Source organism: Cupressus sempervirens, chromosome 2 (genome assembly GCF_028749045.1).
Source record: "Cupressus sempervirens isolate cs-2001-9-10 chromosome 2, ASM2874904v1, whole genome shotgun sequence".
Lineage (NCBI taxonomy): Eukaryota > Viridiplantae > Streptophyta > Pinopsida > Cupressales > Cupressaceae > Cupressus > Cupressus sempervirens.
In genome coordinates this window covers 534,212,074-534,236,982 of record NC_143119.1, presented here as the reverse complement: position 1 = coordinate 534,236,982, position 24,909 = coordinate 534,212,074, and the positions used below count along the sequence as shown (strand labels likewise).

General features: G+C 31.9%; 1 protein-coding gene across 1 annotated transcript in view; it reads right to left on the bottom strand.

Annotated features, from left to right (window-relative positions):
- Window positions 1–10,543: 10,543 nt before the first annotated feature.
- LOC149573307 (Ribonuclease II/R family protein) overlaps window positions 10,544–24,909 on the bottom strand; it is a 52,838-nt gene continuing 38,472 nt past the window's right edge. Inside the window, exons 4-7 of the mRNA XM_089814519.1 lie at window positions 20,033–20,101; window positions 11,998–14,295; window positions 11,699–11,770; window positions 10,544–11,604 (exon numbers count right to left, since the gene is read on the bottom strand). Of these exons, the coding sequence (XP_089670645.1) occupies window positions 11,140–11,604; window positions 11,699–11,770; window positions 11,998–14,295; window positions 20,033–20,101 (2,904 nt within the window). The 3' untranslated portion in view covers window positions 10,544–11,139. The remainder of the gene's footprint in view (window positions 11,605–11,698; window positions 11,771–11,997; window positions 14,296–20,032; window positions 20,102–24,909) is intronic.

The window sequence follows — 24,909 nt, the reverse complement described above, 5'->3', positions numbered from 1 at the left end:
CCACAATAATAAGAGTGTACACACTGTCAAGCTCTCCATTACATATTTGTTCATCTCTAGGTATAGGTAGGATAGTGTGCTCCAACCCCCTAAGAATACTTCTCTCCTCCTCCATCCTTTGGATTGCATGTGTCAATGGTACAGAGAAAATTGTGCCCCTTGGGTGAAGGCTCACCACACTAGCAATCATGCACAATATGATCTTCCTAACAAGGGAAACCTAGCCATACAAAATATTTGTGAGATCCATATGATCTCTCTATGAACTGGCATGTTTTCCATGACTAGTACAATATATATGGTCCTCATCAACCTCCTCTACACTCCTGCCTACATGTCGTCTCACTTTCAGTCCATGGATTAGTAGCTGCAAGATCCAGTAGACATCCTCTAATGCCAATGTCATTTTCCATGATAGAATCTAGAAGGTTCATGTATCCTCATCCCATCTCTTCATTGATACAAGTGGCATCACTCTGTGGAATCTAAGATGTGGTCATTGGAATATCCAATTCATCCCTACATCTCTCATTGACTAGACCTTTGGTGGATGGAGTGTAGTATACTATTCCCAGATGCAGATCATATCCCTAGTCATATAATGCTCCTATAATACCAATAGGTTCTGCAATCACACACCAAGTGCATCTTTCATCATTCATTCATCTCAAAATGGTCAATCAAAACTAAAAGAATACATTTCACAAATATTGGGTATAGGTCGAGATTCCTAGACCATGTCAACTTCCCTAGTCTAGGTTGACTTAAGGGGTCCATGTTGACTTCCTAGCTCCAAATTGACTTCTAGGGTCCAAGTCAATGTTCCTAGTCCAAGTCAACATGGTGGGTCTAGGATGACTTCCCTAGTTTCAAGTGCATGTAGACTCCTAAAATGATATCTACAATATACTATTGAAACCACAAAAATGTTGAGAAATATTGACATGAGCACAAAGATCGAGGAACACCTTGCTTAGCGATGCTCTGTAGGACATCCAACATGGTTAATGGTTGGATCATCCTCTCCTCCAACACTAACTCAATAGGTAAAAGGTTTGCAAATGAGTTTTTTAAATGAAAGTATTCTTTGCATACTTTAAATTAGGTTACCTTTTGGCATAAGGTTTGCAAATGAGTTTTTTAAATGAAATTATTCTTTATATACTTTAAATAATGTTACCTTTTGGCATCCATAGAAACTTTTCATGCACAAACAATCATAATCATTCATTTCCTCATAACTTGAGTTAGATGGCTTCAATTTGCACACTATCAAAAATGTTCAAATTTTGGTTCAATGATCATTCATTTCCTCATATCTTATGTTGGGTAGCTCCAACATGCACATTGCCAAAAGCATTAGAACTGTGGTTTAGTGACCAAACTCTTCTAATGTCTTTTGAAATGTTTTGAGTTCATCTAAAATATTTTGGAAGGTTTTTTTTCATCACTTTGAATCACAATTCATTGATGTTAAAGGCAGGCATATAGCTTACCTATGAACTTCATAAGTCTTCCCTGTCATGCCAAAAAATTGGGGCAAAAACACATCAACAATTTTTTTTAAAGGGTAATAACAACTATGTTAGCACACATACTCACTTTAAATGCATACCATCATTGAGTACAATGTAGAAGGGTGATAACATGGTACAATCAATTTAGATTTACAGGGTCTAGGTACAAAGTTATGTTTCAGATTATATCACATAAGAATGCAGGATCAGTATCCCATCCTACTGCATGGGTTTGAAACCCTAGGTTCTAGTACTATAGGAACATCTAGGTCAGGTTATAAGAATTAGATGATTATATTTGAATATGTTATGGAAAGATTATAACATGGTAATGATAGTCTTCGAGTCACAAGGTTTAGTTTTGGTAAGGTTTGATTCATATGTTCCACTTTCTGACATGTTTTTGGAAGAATGCCACATTATTGGCACATTTGGGATTTTAACATATTTAATGGGTGAGTCATCCTTACTTGTATTACATTTCACAACATTAGATATGTCATATTACATAAGTTACATTAGGTAAAAATTTGATACTATGCCCTATCACACTTTACTAAGTCAATCCACTAGACAAACTAATTCAACATTTAAAAGGTCATTATATTGGTCAAATTTGATTTCGATTATCACTACTCCTTTAGGGCCCATTTGGTTCCTGGAATTAACCTAGAATAAGGAAACGAGAATAGGAAAATTGGAATAAATTTATTCCAATTTTGGCCCAAAATGAGAATAAATCTAATTCCAGGTTTTTTTAGGAACTAGATTTATTCTTGCATTGGACCAAAATTGGAATAAATTTATTCCAATTTTCCTATTCCCATTTCCTTATTCTGGATTAATTCCAGCAACTAAATGGGCCCTTAGGGAATAAATAAAGTATTAATTACTTATCATTAAAGTCATTTTGATATTTAAATTTTATCCTCTGACATAATGCAAAGAACTATCAAGTTGTCTATGCAATCCTTTCTATAACACTTTTGATCCTTAACATTAGCAACATTAGCAATATTGAATTAATTAAAATCCATAATTAAATACATAATATTATTATGAAAAAAAAAAATTAATCCCCTAATAAAATAATATATATATTTCTAATAATATTCTAATAATTCCCTAATTATATACTCTTTCCTTATACTTAACCACCAACTAAAACCAAAATCAACTAAAGTAAATTCATATTTAAACTAATTTAAAATTCTAATACACAAATATTATTATAACATATATATATATATACTAAACATGTTAGAGTTTAAGTTAGTATTAGTTAAATGTTTATTTTTGTTTAGAAGTTTAATAAAAAGGTTAGTATCCTTTAATTATGATTAGCAATTATTATAAATAATTGGGACTTAGCATTACTTGGTATTGTTAGTGATACATTTGTCGATGATGGTAGGGATTGTTAGGAGGCAGTGGAAGATAAGTACACTATGTTAGTGTTACTAAACATGTTTAGTATTATATATACATATATATATATATATAGATATATACATACATATATATACATATATATATATATATATATATATATATATATATATATATATATATATATATATATATATATATATATATATATATATATATATATATATATATATATATATATATATATATATTCTAATGATTCCCTAACTATATACTTTTAATCGTTGTACTTAACCACCAGCTAAAACCAAAATCAACTAAAGTAAATTCATATTTAAACTAATTTAAAATTCTAATACACAAATATTATTAGAACACACACACACACACACACACACACATATATATATATATAATACTAAACATGTTTAGCAACTCTTCCACTGCCTCCTAACAACCCCTACCATCATCTACAATTGTAATCACTAACAATACCAACTAATGCTAAGTCCCAATTAAATTTATAATAATTACTAATCATAATTAAAGGATACTAACCATTTTATTAAACTTCTAAACAAAAATAAACATTTAACTAATACTAACCTAACCTCTAACTAAACATACCCCTACCCCTTACTAACACCTAATTGAATACCACTTGTCAAGTGGGCCCTCCACCTAACCCTCCTACACTTTCCAAGGCAGATGTACGTGACCCAAGTGGGCTTGGGCGCTTCCCAAGCTATAGGTCTGACTTGGGTACTTAGACCAACGTACTTTTTCCTTGGTGTACGTATGCATAGGGAATGGTGATGGGTGATGTGGAAAGCTCACCCAATCACCAAGCAAAGGTAAGGACATAAAAGGGGTTGAATTCATAACCAACTTAATTGCAAGATAATCCAAGGGCCAAAATGAGGCAACGGCTATCTAGGCAAGAGGATCGACTGCCTGGATAGGCACGCCTGGGTATGCCCCATCCGCTCATGCCATGCCATACGCCCATCATAACCCATTCCACCGTACCATCGCTACAGTTCATATTTGACTATTTTATGCACGGATGTGGCCTTTACTACTTCGTTCAATGGAGAAGTAGGCTATGTTTTAAAATTTTAAAAATAGATAAGTTAGAATCCTTTACTGTATGCATTATTTTAGTTTTTATTTTATTTTTATTATTATTTTAAACATATAATCTACGATTCAAAATATATAATAAGTTAAATACATAAGATTATTTAATAAGTTAAATATATAATTTTATATTATATGTTATATTTTTAATTTCTTAATTGAAAGATGGATTAAAATAAAATATTTTTGGAAAAGAATGATAGTATCAAAAAAATCATTGCATAAAAGATTAATCTGTTAAAAGTGTTAGTTTAAAATAGTATAAAAGCTCAATACTAAATCAATAAATCAATAATGAATCTATTTTATTAAATGATAAATATATAATTTTTTTAAAAAATTACAAATTTGATATAATTTAAATATATAATATATCATATATTATTAACATTGTAAATGTATATTTAACTTTAATGTTATGTGTTTTTTATCAAGTATTGAATCAATTACAATTTATTAAATTATCTCCATCATTTGATTGAATCATAAATATTATTATTAGTAAAATTTTAAAAATCAAAAAATGAAAATTTTAATTTTAAAAATAATTGTTTAAGGTTAGTCAAACTAACTACCTTTTTGATAAATATCTAATTTCACTATTAAGGCATTTCTTAGGGATGAATGGTGAAAAAAGAGTCCAAGAAGGCAAAGCCAAGTAATAAAGATACTTTGTTTCTCCAAGAAAATTAATAATAACCTCCTATTTACTGTTTATTCTCATTAACAACTTCTTTGTTACCCTTAATGTATTATTTTATGATACTAATATCCTTTTTATAATTTACCTAATTAATTTATGTATTGGTATGTCAAAACCTTATTATTGAATGTCAAGTATAAGAATTTTATTCCTCTAATATTATGAAAATTGTTTAGATAACTTCCTCATACTAAAAATATAAGTGAAGTAAGAATATAAATACTAAAAATATTGAATTGACAATAGTTGAATTACAATTAGATGATTGATGAAAATATTTATCAACATTTTATTATTTTATTATTTTATTGTTAATTGTAAAATATTTTAATGTTATTATTTTAGTTAAAATAATAACATTTCAATGATTGTAAAACATTTTAATTATAGTTAATATAATAACATTAAATCATTAAAATATAGTATTACTAAACTATATTTTAATGATTATAAAATATTTTAATGTCAATCACATAAAATATTTGATTGTATGAGGAAGTTATCTAAACAATTTTCATAATATTAGAGGAATAAAATTCTTATACTTGACATTCAATAATAAGGTTTTCACATACCAATACATAAATTAATTAGGTAAATTATAAAAAGGATATTAGTATCATAACATAATACATTAAGGGCAACAAAGAAGTTGTCAATGAGTTAATTTTCTTGGAGAAGGAAAATATCTTTATTACTTGACTTTGCCTTCTTGGACTCTTTTTTCATCATTCATCCCTAAGCAATGCTTTAATAGTGAAATTAGATATTTATCAAAAAGGTAGTTAGTTTGACTAACCTTAAACAATTATTTTTAAAATTAAAATTTTCATTTTTTTTATTTTTAAATTTTACTAATAATAATATTTATGGTTCAATCAAATGATGGAGATAATTTAATAAATTGTAATTGATCCAATACTTGATCAAAAATAAATATAGTAAAAGTTAAATATACATTTACAATGTTAATAATATATGATATATTATATATTTAAATTATATCAAATTTGTAATCTTTTTTTAAAATTATATATTTATCATTTAATAAAATAGATTCATTATTGATTTATTGATTTAGTATTTGATCTTTTATACTATTTTAAACTAACACTTTTATCAGATTAATCTTTTATGCAATGATTTTTTTGATACTATCATTCTTTTTCAAAAATATTTTATTTTAATCCATCTTTCAATTAAGAAACTAAAAATATAACATATAATATAAAATTATATATTTAACTTATTAAATAATCTTATATATTTAACTTATTATATATTTTGAACCGTAGATTATATGTTTCAAATAATAAAAAATAAAAAATAAAAACTAAAATAATGTGTACAATAAAGGATTCTAACTTATCTACTTTTAAAATTTTAAAACATAGCCTACTTCTCCATTGAATGGAGTAGTAAAGGCCACATGCGTTCATAAAATAGTCAAATTTGAACTGCAGCGATGGTACGATGGAACGGGTTATGATGGGCGTATGGCATGGCATGAGCGGATGGGGCATACCCAAGCAGTCAATCCTCTTGCCTGGGTAGTCATTGCCCCAACATGAGGCTTCCCTCGGTATGTACACTTGGCAAATGAAGTTGAGAGTGGTGAGGACAAGGAGGTGGGTGAAGATAAATGCAAGGACTCTGAAAAGGGTAAGATGATGTTTGTATTAAAATATGCATCCATTCCTCTAGAACTTGTGCCAAAATTTGAAGGATGAAGTGTGAAGAGGGGGTGGGGACCACGGGGTGTCCCATCTCCCTTCTAAGCTGATTTTTTTTTTAAATTGCTAAGCTGCCATAAAGGCACTTTGCTAGAATGTTGACTATAACAAGAGGAATAGTCAAGTGGTATTATATCCTATACTATATTCACTGTATAAAGTTGGGAAATTGTATGGGATTGATTTAATTATATCCCATATATTTTCCAGAGTTATACAGGGGCTCTTGGGGGAAATATTTTTTTGTGAAAATTTATAATTGTCTGAATGGGTTGTAGGGAATCTTTTTTTATAGTGGTATTGTTAGGAGTAAATCAATGTTTTAGGGGTGAATTGTGAGGTAAGAAGAATGTATTCCAACTTATATTTAAATCTAATGATTTACCAATATATCTATTGAGCAATTTGATGATGCAATTATAAGAAATATATATCATTTTTTCTCAACTTTGAACTTAATTATGGAAGTATATACATGTTTCACTTAGGTTTCTTCATGCGATACCATGGCTTTACCATAACCAAATATATCGAAATTCGTGATTGAATCCAAGGTTACAAGATGTTGGATTAAGAGGTAACCTAGCTTCTAGCACTATGTTATTCTAATGCATTTAAAAGCACCAATAGAAGTGAAATCATATTTGAAAACTTTATCATCATACTATACAATTTGTTCATAAGATAACAAAATTTCTCCTTATTGAAAATGAAGCCTACAACATGGAATACCTGTCAATATGTCATAAAGAAGTTATGAATTCTTTCCTTCAACACTTAAATACAATTCCCTTTTCAATACAACGATGCAAGATGCAATAAGAATTTAACACAAGGAGAAGTCTCCAACAAAGGGGTGACTCAAGATTTGCACCAAGAATTCATTCCAAGATTGCTCCCCTATTCAAATCCATCTGAAAACTACAAACACACACAAGCTACCATGGAGAGCTCACCTCTCATCCTAGGCCCCAAAAGGCCACCCACTGAGCTATGAGAACCAGTAACCAACCGGGTGACACTCAGAATCCAAACACAATGACATAACTCCACATATAATTCTCATCCAAAGTATGCACAACAGGTTTCATCATGAACCTATGACTAGAGAGGATGGATTTTTCCAAATAGGAGATGTCAATCAAGAACACAAATCATATGCCTCTTCCAAGGCTACCAAATCACATAAACTTTCATTTTTTTCTCCTTATTTTCTCAAAACAAACTCAATTTTGCATTGACAAGCAAGGACCCATAACACCTTTCTTCTTACATCTTTTCATCATGAAAAGAGACTACACTACTCTGGAGTCCAATTAAGCCCTTCTCTCATACATGGTCACTTCTGCCCTATCCAAGAGTGAGTAATGTCAACACACCCTTCACAATTTTCCAACAAAACAAAGAGAAGAAACATGAAACAAAGCAAGTAAAATATCACAATACTCATCCCTCACATGATACAAACACATACATGCTGCAATATGCAAGAGTTTAACACATATAAGCAATGAACAAGAACATAACCATGGCAATGTAAAAACTACCTTCACAAAGGTTATGGCAATAAAATTTGTGATGAGCTAAATCCTCTCCTTACAACTCCAAACTTGACTTCTCTAAATATAAAGAATGGGTGGACAACCTTCAACTCTTCAAAGAGGCTCTAAATAGCTTCCAAACTTATCTTCCCAAAATAGCAATAACTCCAAACTTGACTTTACGCCTCATAGAGCCTTCCCACTTGCCCCTATCATAAAGACAACATTTTAGGAAGGAGTGAAAACTCGAGTAACCTTGTAGTGATGATCCATTTTCGCAACAAAGGGAATTTGTGATATTTTAGGGGTTATAAATGTTGCTATGAAGTTTTAGAAGGGTGGAAAAAATTCATAATCCATACACATACCACTTGGGCACTTGAATTACATTAATTTGGCTTCTAGGATCAATTTATGATCTTTACAAGTCGCTTGAAACATTTGATCTTCAAAAACCTTAATGATGTAATCTTTCCACTAAACCCTAATTAAGAGAAACTAATTTAAGTTGCTAACTAATCAATGTTAAAGTAACATGTTACTCTGCTAACCCTAAATTGACATGTCGACACACATGCATATAACAAGTGTCAAGTGAAATCATAAAATTTACTTTTACATAACATTCAACATGTCACACAATACAAAATGATACACATACATTCATATTATGATACAAATTAAACACTAGACAACAAGGTTCGAATCACTTTATTGGATTCAACCTTAGTCTTACGGTTTGTACATAAAGTCAATTACCAATTCTCTAATTAATTTCATTGTTAATTCAATAGTTCAATAAAATCACATTCATATATTTAAATCAAATTTACATAATCATATTGATTAAAACATTAGCGCTTTGAATCACCTTTCTCATTTTTTCACATTTTATTTTATTTTTTGATCGATAAACAACCAAAGCCTTGATAAATTTTATTAATTAAAAGAAAAAATTGCAATAGCTTTACTCCGTTCAAAGGGGCACTGGTAGGAAAGAACGGAGAAGAAAACCTCCAACTTTGCCCAAAACAATTTCTGCATTTTTTTAATCATCACTAATCTCTTAATTGAATCATGATAACATATTCATCAATTCAAATTAAAATACTGCAATAATCATCATAATGCATACATATACCCAAAACATCATAAACATCGTCAATAGAGCATACTAAACTATCTAAATGCATATATCATAATCATCAAGGTACCATAATTAACATCATCATAAAGTGAAACACCTCATATCATCATTAGTACAAATCAATGCTTAAATAGTTAAACAATGTTGTAAGTCTCGAGTCACAGAGTATCAAAACATGAATGTATCAACTAATCTCAATTTCCATTAGGACACCTAAACCATAAAACATTAATTCATATTCATCATCATAATTATTGCATATAAGATAGTCATAATTTATCATGATGTCCTCTAAATGGTTTCTAGCAAGAACAACATTTTATCATAACACTGTTTGAGAAGGGGTCTTACATTCACGTAGTAATCTCTAGGTGATTTATTATTATCATTGACATGGTTTTGTGGGATGCAAGTATACATACCACTAAAATGGGGCCTAAATGTATCATCCTAATCTGTAAGAACTTCCACTTATGAATTGTCTCAACTCCTCTTTGGCGTGTTTGCATCATACACTTGCGCCACTTGCGCTTTCCACACAATTATCTCAATTACCATCTCTTTCCTAGGTGAATTTAAGGTACAATCTAACACATCCTCATTGATTTCCCTCCTTTCTAGTGAAAATTTGAGGTGTGACCTATCTATGGGTCTTCCTCCTCTCTCTTATGTTAAGCTCAATTTCATGATTATTACATAATTGCTTTGCGCATTGTATTATGCAAAAAGCATTGTACTTGTACATTTATTATCAATAAAAGAGATTTTTGTGGTGTGTGGAATTTTTCCCATCAAGGTAAAGGGTTTTCCTTGGATAAATGTAGTTTTTGGTCTTCTTTACTATTGTTTATCATTAATTCTGGGCTTAATATTAACACTGCTTTCTGCTAAGTTAAGCTCCTTTTTGTTGTAATCGATGTCGAATGATAAACCGACTCTTAAAAGGCGATAAATGTAGACCATTGTCAAACTAATATTTTGGTTGTACGCCAAATCCAACTTGCTATCTTAATCTTTGTCACGAATCTCGAAAGAATAATGATGTACTTTCTTATGATTGATAATGGCAGTTGCGTAACCATTGACCATCTTGACATTGAAAATGTAAGCCTTATGCTTATGACAGATGAAGGGCATTGTTCTTTGCGTCCTCCATATACTTGACCAATCATAACATTTTACGCATTCTAACCTACATCAAGTATTTGCTTTTAATATAAGTCCATGTCCACTGTGTTCATTATGTATAGTGCCCATGTCATTCACATTTCCATTATATAGCAGGGCAAAATTTAGTAGCAGTCATGAAGCAATTTCATTTATGATTAGAAACAATACAAGTTTTTTAACCACGGAACATGTTGGATCAAATATAAAATCAATGTGGAAGCTATAGCCACCCTTGCTTAGCATGAGAACCAATGGTGATTGAATATACATAGTTTACAACGGCTGAAGTGAAATGGAATAAGCAGATTCACTCTCAATTTCTTAATTACCTGATACTTTGATTTTAAAAAAATTGAATTCTACTAAACCTTCTCTGTCGGAGACTACCCACAAAAAATTAAGGCAAAGATCCCAACACTGCTGCAAATGAGCAGGATACAATTGTCTGGAAGCAGCACACAAAAAAAGGCCGTTCCTTGTTAGAAACCCTAGAGATGCGTTCATACTCAAGGTATCCTAAGATTAATCTTTGACTGAATTGGCAACCTGCAGATACAGCTGTCCTGATTTTTTTGCGTGTTTGTTTGTGCCAATAAAAGTACAGACAATGTGCTTGCTTTCAAGCATCGCAAAAGTTTATTCAAGGTCAAGGAAGCCAAACAAGCAGCTTTGAGTCATGAGCCCAAGAAATTATGGGCCTACTATCGATACGAAATGAAAACCTGAAGTTTATAATAAGACCTTATTTCCTAGAGATGAGAGGGCTTGGTTTGATTAGTCAAATGAATTCTGAACAAGGTCAAACCATAACATTGCATCTTTTGTGCAATGAACTAATGTACGAACTCAGAAAGAACCGTACAGAAATATCTGGGGGACTATTATCTCCTCCAATGGCATGAATTGATACAGGAATAGTCGATAGAACCCTCAAGGTCAACGGTAAAACAGCAGGTTCAGGATTCTTGTACTTGGAACGATTTGTTTTGTCAAAATCCAATTGAGTTAGACTTAAAAGGTCTCCCTTCAAGCCATTTTCAATTTCAAGGACATCATCCTCGTAACTTTCTTGCTTCTGGCCAAAGTCAACTGGACTTGCAGGATTTACAATCATGGCAATATTTTCAGGCATTCTATTCTTCACTTTATTGTTCATTTTGTCAGAAGATTTCTGTAGTGAAATGTCCAGCACTAATGTCCTTGTAGATTCAAGCCATTCAGCATTGAGTCCTTCAGTTTCATCAAAGTATATGCGATGCTCCGCCTGCAAAGCTCACAAGGAATGATTAAACAAGCAAACCTTGATTTACTAAGTTTCAATTTTTAAAACTTTGATTTTGTAATGATAAACCACTTACAGCTAACTTGTAAATATAGAGAGACATGAACTTTGGTCCCAGTGCTAACACTCTTGCATCTGAAATTAATTTCTGCAAGTGAGAAAGACGAGAAAGTTATTAAATGAAAATTGACATAATAGTTATCAAGAAACAACCCACTAGTTAAGTCTTTTTGATTCTACGATGATGGGTTAATAAGAATTTCAGGTGCGAATTCATGATAATTCTGACTTTTGAATGCTGAACAGTAAAATAAACACATCTAGTTCACATGTGGACAATAGACATATTTGTTCTTTAGCAAAACTGGTACTCACCTGCTTCTTTAGAAATGCCCAGAGATAAAGCTTATTACTGGCTTCTTGAACATTTTTGCTAGCTAATTTTCTCTCATTGCAATGTGCTGCAATTAGTGCAAGTTCAGCAGTTCTAGGAACCTTATGCTTCAGAGAGGCAGTCATCAGTGCTTTCCTGCCAAATGGAGATTCCATTGCTTCTTTATCAATAATGGGGCCCGTAAAGCACCTAGCTTGAGCTCTCCAGTCGGATAGTGTTATATTATTCTTATTTGCCAGGTTTAATGTATCCTTGAATTGTTTCTGATATAAACATTCAGCTTCAAGAGTTGCTGCCAAAATACGATGCACTACAATATCAGCATATCTCCGAATTGGTGAAGTAAAATGTGTGTACAGTGGGGTAGCTAGTGCATAATGAGCCCATTCTGTCTTCTTTTCCCTCAATTCTCCTGTACAGAAGTATGCAGCCAGTTGCATTGGCTTTGTAGCATAAAGAACAATAATGTTGAACAATTCAGGGTCATCTTTCAAATTGTTCCTCAATTTTTCTAAGGATTGATGCAGTGCTCCTGCAGAGGAGACATCAAGGTCAAAACCAAACTTTTTGCAAAATGCTTCCAAGTCTTTCAATTTACGTAAGTTGGGTTCTGGATGCTTTCGTAGCAAAGAGCATTCAGGAAAAGCTCTGCAAATAATCTTTGCAACTGTCATATTCGCCAAAAGCATGAACTCCTCCACAAGAATGTTTGAATCCTTCTGTTCATTCAACATACTATCGCATGGCTTACCATCCTCATCTAAAATAAATATAAGCTTACAGTTATCTAATCTCAAAGCTCCTTTCCTGAACCTGCTTTCCCTCCTCTGCTTTGCTATTCTATGCAGATTTTGCATATTTGCAATAATATCCTGCCAATCAAACTCATAATGCACCTCCGGGAGGCCTGTTACATTGCTAGTTGTATGCTGGCATTGAAATATGCCTTCTATAATCTCCTGTGCATGTTGATATGACAACTTGCAGCATGACCGAATTACTGTGCGCCCAATCCAGTGATCCAGAACTTCACCTGAGGAATCCATGTCCCACATAACTGAAAAAGCAAGCCTATCAGTTCCTGGATTCAATGAACATAGATCTTCACGAAGTAACTGAGGCAGCATCGGAAAACAACACTGGGTGAGATAGACACTTGTAGAACGACCTTGTGCTTCTCTGTCCAACATTGTATCTGGATGGATAAAATAGGAAACATCTGCAATGTGAACTCCAACTCTCTTTATATCATTGCCTATATCTTCAATTGACAAGGCATCATCAATATCTCTTGAATTGGGGGGATCAATTGAAAATATACAGAGATTTCTCAAGTCTCTCCTAACTTGGAACTCCTGTTTAGGTATTTTCCATGGAACCTTTGGTAGACAGGAGAGAGACTCCGGAGGGAAATTAGAAGTGTGAATGTCGTATTCAAATAGTATTGCTGCAGTTTGTGCTTCTATTTCTCCACTTTGGCCCAAACTATGTTTAACAACAGCTTGTGGAAGGAAACAATCTGCTCTCCATAAATCTATAGAAGCAGCAACAAGCTCACTTTCAAGTGTAAGGTCACCTTCATGCAACCTCCTCTTCAGATTATCTGGCAAACTACTCAATTGGACAGTCATTTTTGGGAATCGGGCATCTGTTGGTAATAGCTTGATATATCCTTCCTCAGTATGTGAAGCCAATCCTTTCCCATTCTTTTGTTGGTTTTGCTCATCCCTGGAACAGCTCCACTTCTGTCCTTCCTTATATGCAATACACTGTTTTACTTCAAGAAAACTAATAACTGCATCACGACGGAGTGATTTTTCTATTATTCCTATCACCCTGCCTGTCGGTCGCCTACCAGGAAGTGAATTCACAATCATAGCAACATTTGTTAAGGCCTTTGTCATCTCATGATTATGTTCGTCCCAAAACCCATTTTCAGATAAATCACAGTTTGTCAAATGCTGCTCGCCAATGTGACATGAAATACCATTACCAAAAAAATTGTTTGTTGTTTTATCAACAGAAAACCCATTATCCTCAAGATCCAAACTATTAAGAAAATCTCCTAGTGAATTGATATTGGAAGCCTGACCATTGCAATTATTTTTACACAAATGTTCCGGCATGCATTGAGCTTTTGAAGTACCTTCACTTTCTGCTGTGATTATGTTATCATCCTTAGTATCTGAGTTCCTCATTTGTTGCTTAATTTGAGCACCTTTCAGTTTTGGCCAGGAAGATACTGGATCCAATACAATGGCCACCACATCACCTTCCACCTGAGACAGAAAAGAAAAATGTAAGAGAATTATTTCACTTAATAAAATATATTTTCCTCAAGTTCATCTCCATCATTGCACCACTATACAATTACCAAATTGCCAAAAAAAAATTGATGTCTAAGGATGGTATTTGGTCTGGTTAAGAGCAGTTCAAATATTCCAACAAAGTATATGAGCAAGAAATCAGCAGAATTATTTTCACAGATGTAAATTGCATGAAATTATGCTCATATTTTAAAGTCAATACAAAATAAGGGCAACATGCTGTGCAGCATAGTAGTTTGCCAAAACAAATAAGAACTGTGCTTAGTTTTACAGATGTTTACATCATGACTGGCTACAAACATATCAAAATATATTACAAATAGCTTATATTTTATTTTTATAGATATGAAATAAGCCGAGAGATATCCTTGTCTAATAGGTTTTTCCAAAAAGATATCTCTAGCTTATCCGCATGTATGTTACAGTCAAGATAATTTGCTTGGCCTTTCACATTCTCCTTTTTGCAGACTCCTCCTAGTTAAATGTTTTAAAATATCTAAATGTAAGTCATAATTTTTCAAAAAAGATAAATGTTTATATTGAAGTTTGATGTCATTGTAGAAAGCCTCTTGCCTTGGATATATTTTAAATAAAATATCATGTAACATAAGTTAAGACAATCAAATTTTAAAATAGCCAACATTCATAAATATAAATAATTCATCAAATTTTGTAGAAAATAGAAAATATTACAGAAAAGACAAATAATCAAATTATTTTCAAACCAAACAATATCACAAATATAAAATTTAACAAGAGACACAATGCGTCATAGTTCCTGCCTAATGCATAATGGTTGTAGAGGTGTAGATGAGTGAGAATCTAAAGTAACATTATGAATGCATTAATTTTTGCCTAGAAATGTACTTGTGATTTGATAGGATTGCTCATATTTTGTTGTTAAATTCTCGTCTTAGAAATGCGCTTGTGATCTGATAGGATGGCTCATATTTTGTTGTTAAGTTCTCGTGCTATATTATTATATTTTTGGGCATTTAAGCTCAAGAATAAGAGGCCAAAGTCCCCAATATGGCACTAAGTACTTAATATCATACTACGATCAATACATATGCTTTAGACAAATTTGCACCTTCTACATCGACAACTTAAATTATGTGCAATGAGGAAAGATATCCATACCAATATTTGAATTATAGAACTTGAAGAAGTGATGAAGCATTTGGAGTATCACATTATATGTTTAAGCATACCAAGCATGCTACTAGACAACCATAAGTAGTTGGAATAACTCCCCCAACTATGTATTATTCTCATTTTGATTATCAAATGGAACTCACACTATTTTTAATCATTAGCACTAGACAAAAACTAGGATAAGGATATAAATAGAGATAAATAGCAGTATACAACAATAACAACATAAACATATATGTAGAGGAAAAAAAGAGAGATAATATAGAGGAAGAGGAAGAGAGATAAAATAGTAAAATAGAGTGATACCAACATAAGTTGTGTGTGTGAGAGAGAGAATTAAATATAATTTTTTTTTAATAAAATAAATAATCAAAATAAAATCATGGTTATAATAAAGAATTAAAATATATTATATTTTAATTAATGAAACTAAGAATTTAATTTTTATATTAAAACTCACATTTCTATAAGAAAAAATGATATGTATTGAAATATAAAAATATTTAATAAGTAAAACTGATTGTTTAATTTTACACAATTAGAGAAGGTTTACTATTTAATGTTTTGTATTTCCAAAATTTTCATAAAATTAAGTAATTTTTAATTATGAAATAATATTCTATATAATTTAATATGTACATTTGTAAATAATAAATAGATGTAATACATATAAATTTGATGTTGATGAATAAATGTGATGTAATAAATAAGAAACTAAATATAACTATTTAATTTTAATACATAGTTTATAAAAACGTAATAATAATTTATATTTTTGTGGTTATTTCTTTAGTATGTTTTTTTTATATAAAATATAATTATTAATTTAATATTAAAATATATATTTAAGTTTTAAATGTATTTAAACTAAATGATAAATTGTTTAAATAAAAAATATTAATAATAATAAATAATATAATTTAAAAATTGTAACACTTATCAATTATACATATTACAAACACTATTATAAAATATAATTAAAAAATAATATTGTTCAATTTATTTTCATAAAAGTAAAATAATAGTAATAATTTAACTACTTTTATTAAAAAAACAAAGTTTTTAAAAAATTAGAAATTCAAATATAAAGATATAACATATTGAAATTATATTAAAAAGACATATTTATTAGTTATATATATATAGAAGTATAATTTGAACTTATGCATTACATGAAGTTTTAGGAACAAGTTATATCAAATAGTCAAAAATAAACATCAATGTAAAATTAATAATAAATATATTTAAAATAAGAAATTAAAAATATTTAATAGATTGTGATAATTGATATTGATTAGACGTGTTGTGTGAGGTGGAAGATAAAATGATTGAAAAAATATAATCTTATCAACTTGTCACAAATGTGAAAAAGATAAAGTTATAATTAATGCATTCATTAATGCAAGATGAAGTTACTAGAAAATATTTGTATTTTTTTGTTGAAGAAAATTGATTTTCTCCCCCACCAAAAATAGTCTAGACCAATAAAATGGATGAAAAATATGATTTATAAAATAATAAAAAATTAGAAAAAGACATTAACATTTGAAATCTCATATAATCTTTTAAATTCTTGGATTTGACTGGTTATTGTTAATGTCATATTTAGATTGACATGAATGCATAAGTATTCCTGCCTTGGCAGGAACTAATAAATATATAAATGACAAACATAAGAATGATCATGAAAGAAAAAATTTATTTTTAACTGTTGTCAAATCACTCCAGTGAAAATCTTTCAGTTCAGTGAATACTTGATTTCTAATTCATCAAATAATTATTTTTAATTTAGGAAAGAATTTAAAAAGCTATCTAACTAAACATAGCCTAGAACTAGATAAATTCCTACTACAATGAATTTCGATGGAAACTCCTTGTCTTGCATCAAACCATATCACTGAATATTCTTTTAATTTACAATAACTTTCTTTATATGATTCGATGGGATTTAACTTTTTTATAATTGGCATGTCATGAAATCATAATGATTGAGATTGATGCACACATTATTATTAGACTATGTAGGCTTTTCTATATCTGAAAAATATGTAATTCTAATAAAAGAATGTAAAACCCTTGTATAATTCATGTACACGCATCTTTCTCAGTAAAACCATTAGCCTGGCCACACATTCAAACTACAAAGGTTTGCGATCATTATATTTCTTCACATTATAGAGGGCATCCAAGCACTTCCAATATTAAAGTTCTGAGACCAGTACAAATGTTGCATCTTGTTCACATTCATGGTTGTCTAGATTTCTACATTTCCCATAAATGATGTCATTCTCCAAACATACAAAAATGAAAAAGCACAAACGAAAGGAAAAGAAAAATCATGGCAATTCTTTTCTCCACCAAGGAAACCACTCCCTTATGATTTGATGAATCTAAAGACCCCAAATTTAAGTGGAAGAAGTGTGTATTAATGGGCAGAGAAGCAATCAATGCATGTAACCTGTAAATTCAATTGGGATTTTGCAATTGCCTGGAATGAGAGAAATGAGTAGAAGAAATGACCACAAAGAAATTGTTTTCAAAATTAAAATGGCTGCCTCTTTTTCTATGCTTTGTTTCTTTTGTTTGACTATAAAAATTAGCACTACCCAGTGAAGAAATGTCGCATGGAGGAAAGAGTAGGAGAAGGAAAAACGTTGAAGACTATTATGGTGCAAATATGGAGAGGATTTATACGATTGCTTGATTAAGGTCTGACCGGATTGTACAAAAAAGTGCAAGAAGAGGCAGAGTACACATTCCAGTTTCCGTTTCTTCAAGATGCTGCTCATCCACTTCCGTCGCTCTAGCAATGCAAATGCAACATTTGTCAACTCACCTTTCAAAATATAAAAGATTCTTTATTTTGGTTATCTTAGATTTCACTATCATTCCCAAATGTATCTACGGGTGCGTGGACAACACGTGTTGCAACATGCGACTGTAATGGCATGCAATTGTTACCGATGTAGGCTATATGCACATCAATTTTTTTCCAAAAAGCAATTTGTTTACAACCAATTCTGATGTCACTGTAGAAGGCCTCTCAGCTTAATTAGTGCCTCACAGAATTCGTAATGTAGGGAGCCTAAGTATGCATGATAAAATTAACCAAACATATATGAAAGTTTAGCCCAAGAGGGATGTAAGGCATCTGTTCTAGGTATGCAATGTCTTGTGTTTAATTTATGACCTCAGTTGACCTGGTGGCAGGTGCTTATGGTCTGTTAGCCTGTATCCATTGCCCACAGGGACTAGTCTTGATTTAACTCACTCCAGAGGGGCCAGAGGTTGAGTCTCTGGGTCACCCAGGATTACCAAGGAAAACAAAAGCCACAATGGAAGTGTCACACCGCACAGCACATGGATGAAAAATACAATTTATCTATCAGAAGTAGAAAAATATAATCCTTTCCATAGCTGGTGACTGTAGTTGCCTAAGAAATGTGTCCTACTCCCTCAGTTTGTGGCATACAGATGCAAAAATAAGGCTCTCAATGTAAAACCAAATTGGCATACTATTCCTTCTAGGAAGCATCTTTCCAATCTGTAATTGACTGTGAAAATAAATAAATTGACCTGTTGTAACCTCAAGTTCATACTTGATTAGCATTTGAAGTTGTACACAATGTTACAAGCATGCAAGTGAATTTTAGAAAAACTGTATAAACCTTTATGTATAGCCAAATTCAAGCAGTTTTCCAGGATACTCTTGCAATTATATTTGATTGTTATGAGGTTATTTATTCAAAACTCTTGTCAGAAAGGTTTGTTCACATTGGCTTCTATCAACCTAACCAAGAATATGGAGGTCTAAACTTATATTGTTTTGGAAATAAGAAAGAATGACTGATCCTTAATTTGTCATTTCAGGTTTTTTTCATCAGAAGTCGATTTTTGTATTTTGAGAATCATTTGTAGATCAGAAAGATTCTTGGAAAAAATGTAGTATGCCCACTAGATTCTATTATTGAAAGCTTTCTTTAAGATTTTCAAAGGATGCGACAAAATGATAACATGTTAATAAATAAAGTGAACCCACAGGAATAGGAAGATGATCAACAAAATGTTCTTTATCTTTCTACAGACAAAAAACAGGTTAGGTATTTCAAGGAAAGAGTTTTGTTAATAGTGGTGAAAATCACATTCATATTATTTGAACATAAAAAATCTTTGGGTTTGCTAATTTATCCCTATCAATCGTTTTGCTAACACAGGTAAAAATCAGGTTGGGATTAATTTTAAAAAGCCCATATCTTTTGGTTTGCCAATTTAATCCTTAGAAGTTCTGCTATTATTTGAGGTATTATAGTCATTATAAAAGAGATGTCTGATGAATAGTTGCATTTATCTAACAGCTGCTCTGTGCTTCGGAAAGTGTACGGCAACATAGGAAAATAGAAGTAAAGGAATTTAAAAAGAGCAACTAAAAGTACAGGTACTGTTGCATGTTCTGTCAATTTATCAACCAAGAATTACAAGCAAAATGCCAGAAAAAGAATGTAATGCCATTATTGAAAAACTGACGAGAACTTACAGCTCTATTTTGTGCACCTAGTCCACTAATGAGAACATCAGTTGACACACCTTTTAAAGTGCAATAGCCCTGCAAACGGACAAAGTGTAAGATGAAACTGCTAAACTATTATACATAAATATCAAAAAATGATTTGAACCCAATTGTGAAACCTCAAAACAAATATTTCAGGAAACCAACCTAAATCATAACCACCAACAACTTAGCATTCTATGAGTATTAAATGGCACCAAAAAGTCAGAGTAAATTGAATTAATGACAATTTATTGGATGCGGAGAAATTAAAACAAAGGCATTAAACAATGAAGTATTCTGCATCTAAAGTTACAGGTTCAACAACTTGATGGACATGTCTGTATTCAACAGGATTGTTGTTCAGCAAAGAGGAGATAACCCTCTACTCTACTTGTAAAAAAGAGCCATGCATATTGCTGTACAACAGATACACAAAATTTCTCACATTTTTTAGGCAGCCAAAATTCCAATGCAGTAAAAGAAATGAAACTCATCCAATAGTACTATACTGGAAATGAAAATATCACTACACACCCCACAGATGAGAACTGGATGCTGCAATAGGTAATATTAGATCTGCACTACACACCTACAGGTACGGAAGTAGTGCTTAACTTTAAGCATGTAAATTTGAGACAAAGAAACCTGATATACAAGCATTAGACTTGACCTAGAAAGATATGACCTGTCCACAACATTTCATGAAGATTTGACAAGTTCGCATTGGTTTTGCTTTGCCAATAGTGAGAAGAAGCCACCAGCAAATGGTAAACAAGCAGTTAAAGCACAAAAGAACTAGGCAGATGTGTGCCCCCATTAAAACTCCTTAAACTGTGTAAATGGTATGGTACTCTTCCTCAAAATGCATCAGGACAATTAACTGAAACCTTTGATAGGTTGAGGAAAATAAGCACCCATGCAAAATATGAAACAGTGGGAGAGAAGCACCTATATACTCAACTACCAGCTTGTGATTACTAATTATTATAATGAAAGATCTATAATTAATTTCATGTAAAAAATATTGAAATAATGTATTACTGTTTACATCTAAATAGCCACTTTGCATTATAGACTTCTGAAGCCTATTGGATCCCATTGTTATTGCCTTATGTAATATTATTAGAATCTTCTTGCATAACACAGAGCATTCTGCTAACCCATATTTAACTAAAGTTTTGATTGCCTGAATCAAAATACATTGACTCGTGAACTAAGCATCTCTTGTGTAAATTATGAGAGTAGGAAACCCTTTTGAGGATCATCCGTGGAAGTGCTTTAATCTAGAATTACCAGGGTTAAGGAAGATATCTTTACAATAGCATCTAAAGCCTCTGAACAATATCTTGGAATATAGGCATCATAGGAGTGCAAATCATTAGAAACTTCTATGTATTTGACTCTTAGGATACCTGATATTTCATTTCTTCCTTCATTGTTAATTAGTCAACATAATAAGAAGGAAGAGGCTGGCACGAAAACGTTGGAGTTTGTACAATGATATCTTAAAAATTAATATACTCAAGCTATGTTACCGGATTTTACCGGTTCAGCAGTTTATTATCAGACCAGGGTTGGGTCAACCAAGTCTGGGTACCCTGTTGGTTTGATTCATAGTATACCACTTTTCTGATGATTGGCCTTGCAGGGAGAGAATTAGGATTTGGGTATCCAATTCTTCATCCATACAGATGGCTACCCCCTACTATCATGGCCACATGCTAATCAGCCACCCACAGCTTTACTACACCTTCTACATCTCACCCAATGCCTATGAAAAATTTTGTGTATGTACACCTGTGAAAAATGTTCCTTCTCCTGCACTGGGCAATCACCTCACTTATTGCAAAATGGGCAATCCCTCCCAAGGAGTTATCGTCATTAATTGCCATTGAGGATTAATCACCTCGGTCGTTGGACTTTATTCACTGCCATATTCATAAATGTCATAATATTATATGAATGTTATAATGGATTTATTTATCACCATATTGGTAAAAGGTCATAATATCATATGATATTAAGCCTATTACAATTGTTTTAAATTTATCTATAATAATTTATAAGAGAAATAAGGATTTCAGATGATGATAAAAGCACAATTATAATGCTTTTAATATTGTTTTAAATTTACCAATTTAATATCTTTTCATTTAAATAAATGTGTGTGTGTGTGTGTATATACATATATATAAATTTTAAATTAAACATTGCATATTTAATTTTAATAAATAAAACCTTCTCTATATTATTTAATAATATAATTTTAATTTTAATCTATTGGGGGACTATGTATATAATTTTTACATATTTTTGTACTAACAAACCCAAATCCCATTTCAAAATTTTGTTGTACTGCAAAACTGATTCTTCAAACCCATATCTAAACCCAAACCCGAATTGGCAACTATGATTTTGTATTGAGGATACCTTTTTTTATTCAAACTTGAAATCCTCCAAGATATTGAAGACATAATGTTTCCACAATCCAATAGATTTGTTAGAGCTGTTACTGGATTTGATTGTGTGGTTATTTTTGCATAAACATTTTAAATCATGCTCGATGATCCATGATTAGGATGAATATATAGAGCATGATAAATCATTGATGAATAGCAGTCATTCATCCTGATAATGGATCACTGAGCATGACCAGAAATGTTAATGCAAAAACTACCACACAAATGAATCAAGAAACAACTCCAGCAAATCCTCCAGAATACATTTCTGAATCCATTTTAGAGCAATAGAAAGCATTCAAATTAGAGACTGGATCTGTTGCGTCAGCTTGGATTTCCTCTGGGACAGTCCTATGTCATTAATGGGGTTAAAAATAATCTTTCTTTATGGTAATTCTTACTCAAGTTTATACTTGAAAAATGAATATATGTTGTTTAATTTATGAGGCATAAAAAACCATTCCTTGGTGCAAATAAGCAAGATCTTTCCCATTATAATTTGTGTTCAAAATTCTGATTGTAAAATCTAACACAATTACATATACATTAATATAAGAGATAATTGTTCCACTGGCTTTTTTAGCACTGTTTCCAGGTTTATGAAGTGGAAAGCACTACCTAGAAACCAAATCCAAGCAATAGAAGATTTGGGTTTGGATGGCAATGAAGCCTTCTCAATACAATAAGAAAAGGTTATCACAGTTCAAAACTCAGGCTCCAAAAAACTCTGCAAGCCCAAAAGTGGCCTGACAAAAACTTCACAGCTTAAAAAATTGCTTAAATTTGATTTGAACATTTTTTGGAAAATTCAATGACAAGATGTATGCAATGAATCCATAAATGAGTACAAAGTTGCATTCCCATGTGGAATCCTAAACTAATACTTATCTGACAACTATGATGAATTTATGATCCTTTGAACATCATCATGGTTCAATATTACTCATAAATTGCATATTACATCTTCCTCTTCCCTGTTCAAGTTAAAACTTTGGAAGAGGTTCCAAATTTCGAACACTCAAATTCGAATTTGGATACTGGTAGCATTATACTTTATCATTGATCAATGATTATTATAACAGTGATAGAATTAGTTGTCTAAGTTCTCAATTTTGTTCTCCACTCCCAGAGCCCCTCAATGTAATCATAGTCATTGTATGACAAAAGATCCCACTTACAAGTGGGGGTTTGGAAGTGGAAATCCTAGTAGGTTTGAGGTGGTGCAATAATAGGTTGCACAAGCTTAGTTACCCAATTCTCCCCTTGGCCCTTCAAACCAGGCGAATTTCAAACCAATTCTTGATCCTGGTCCTAGTTCCCTTTTGGGCTCCACTTGGATTCAACCCTGTTCATATCTTTTGCTCTAGGGTTTTGAGTCAAGTCAAGCGTCAATGTCTTGAGTTTTAGTCTAGACTACCTATAGGATGGCCTTTCTTCTCATCATTCCTTTGAGCTAACCTAATGCAGGAAATCATGTGAGCAATGCATCAATCCAAAGCTAGGTGATTAGGGTTTGGAGGGCTTGATATGCATCATCCCGATGAGAAGAAGGTTTGGATCTTCTATTGATTTGTTCCTAACCATGATGAAGACAAAGATTCGATGTTATGCTGTGGTTTCCATAGAAGACATTACAGATGATTAAGATCGATGAGCAGAAGAAGCAATTCATGTAGAAGAAAACATTCAAAACCCTCCTAAAGTCAAAATATGAAGTTAAGCAAATATGCGTCGTCAATTCAGTACATGAACAGTTCAAATGCGATCATAATAAGCTACGTGGTAGAGAAAAGTCAAATGAACGAAAGAATGCTTGCCATTGGTCAGTTGACAAGTCAAATGGTTTAGAAAACCAAATCCACATCATCGATAAAGGCCAGATCAACGGATGATGTTTTAATGATGGAAATATGAGTATTGATGATGCATCTCGTTCACCGTCAGATCAAAAGAACATCTACGGTCGTCGCTATATCATTATGGAAAGATGAACATGTTATAATCGTAGCGACATAACGACGGAAAAACATGTGTCCTATGGGCCATCACATTTCACGAAGAAAAACTAGGTTAATGTCAAATCCTCCAAGTAATAAAGTAGTGCCAACTGTTCGCCACGGTATACCTAGTTGGAAAGTGGACCCACATCGTAAAGAAAACAGAGACTTAATATCTTTTATTGTCGTCGTAGGATCAAAAGGGAGAACAACACTCATTGTTATGTCGCTATAAAAAGTTGCAAGGAAAATAATTGTAGAGACATAACGACAGAAAGACACGTGTACAGGGAGGGACCTGCGGAAGAAGTTATAAAGGAAGGCTATAATGTTTTAATCGCGTTCATTTATTTTAAGATCGATAGCTAGAGTTCAAAAAAACCATAACCATTGGAATATGAAATAC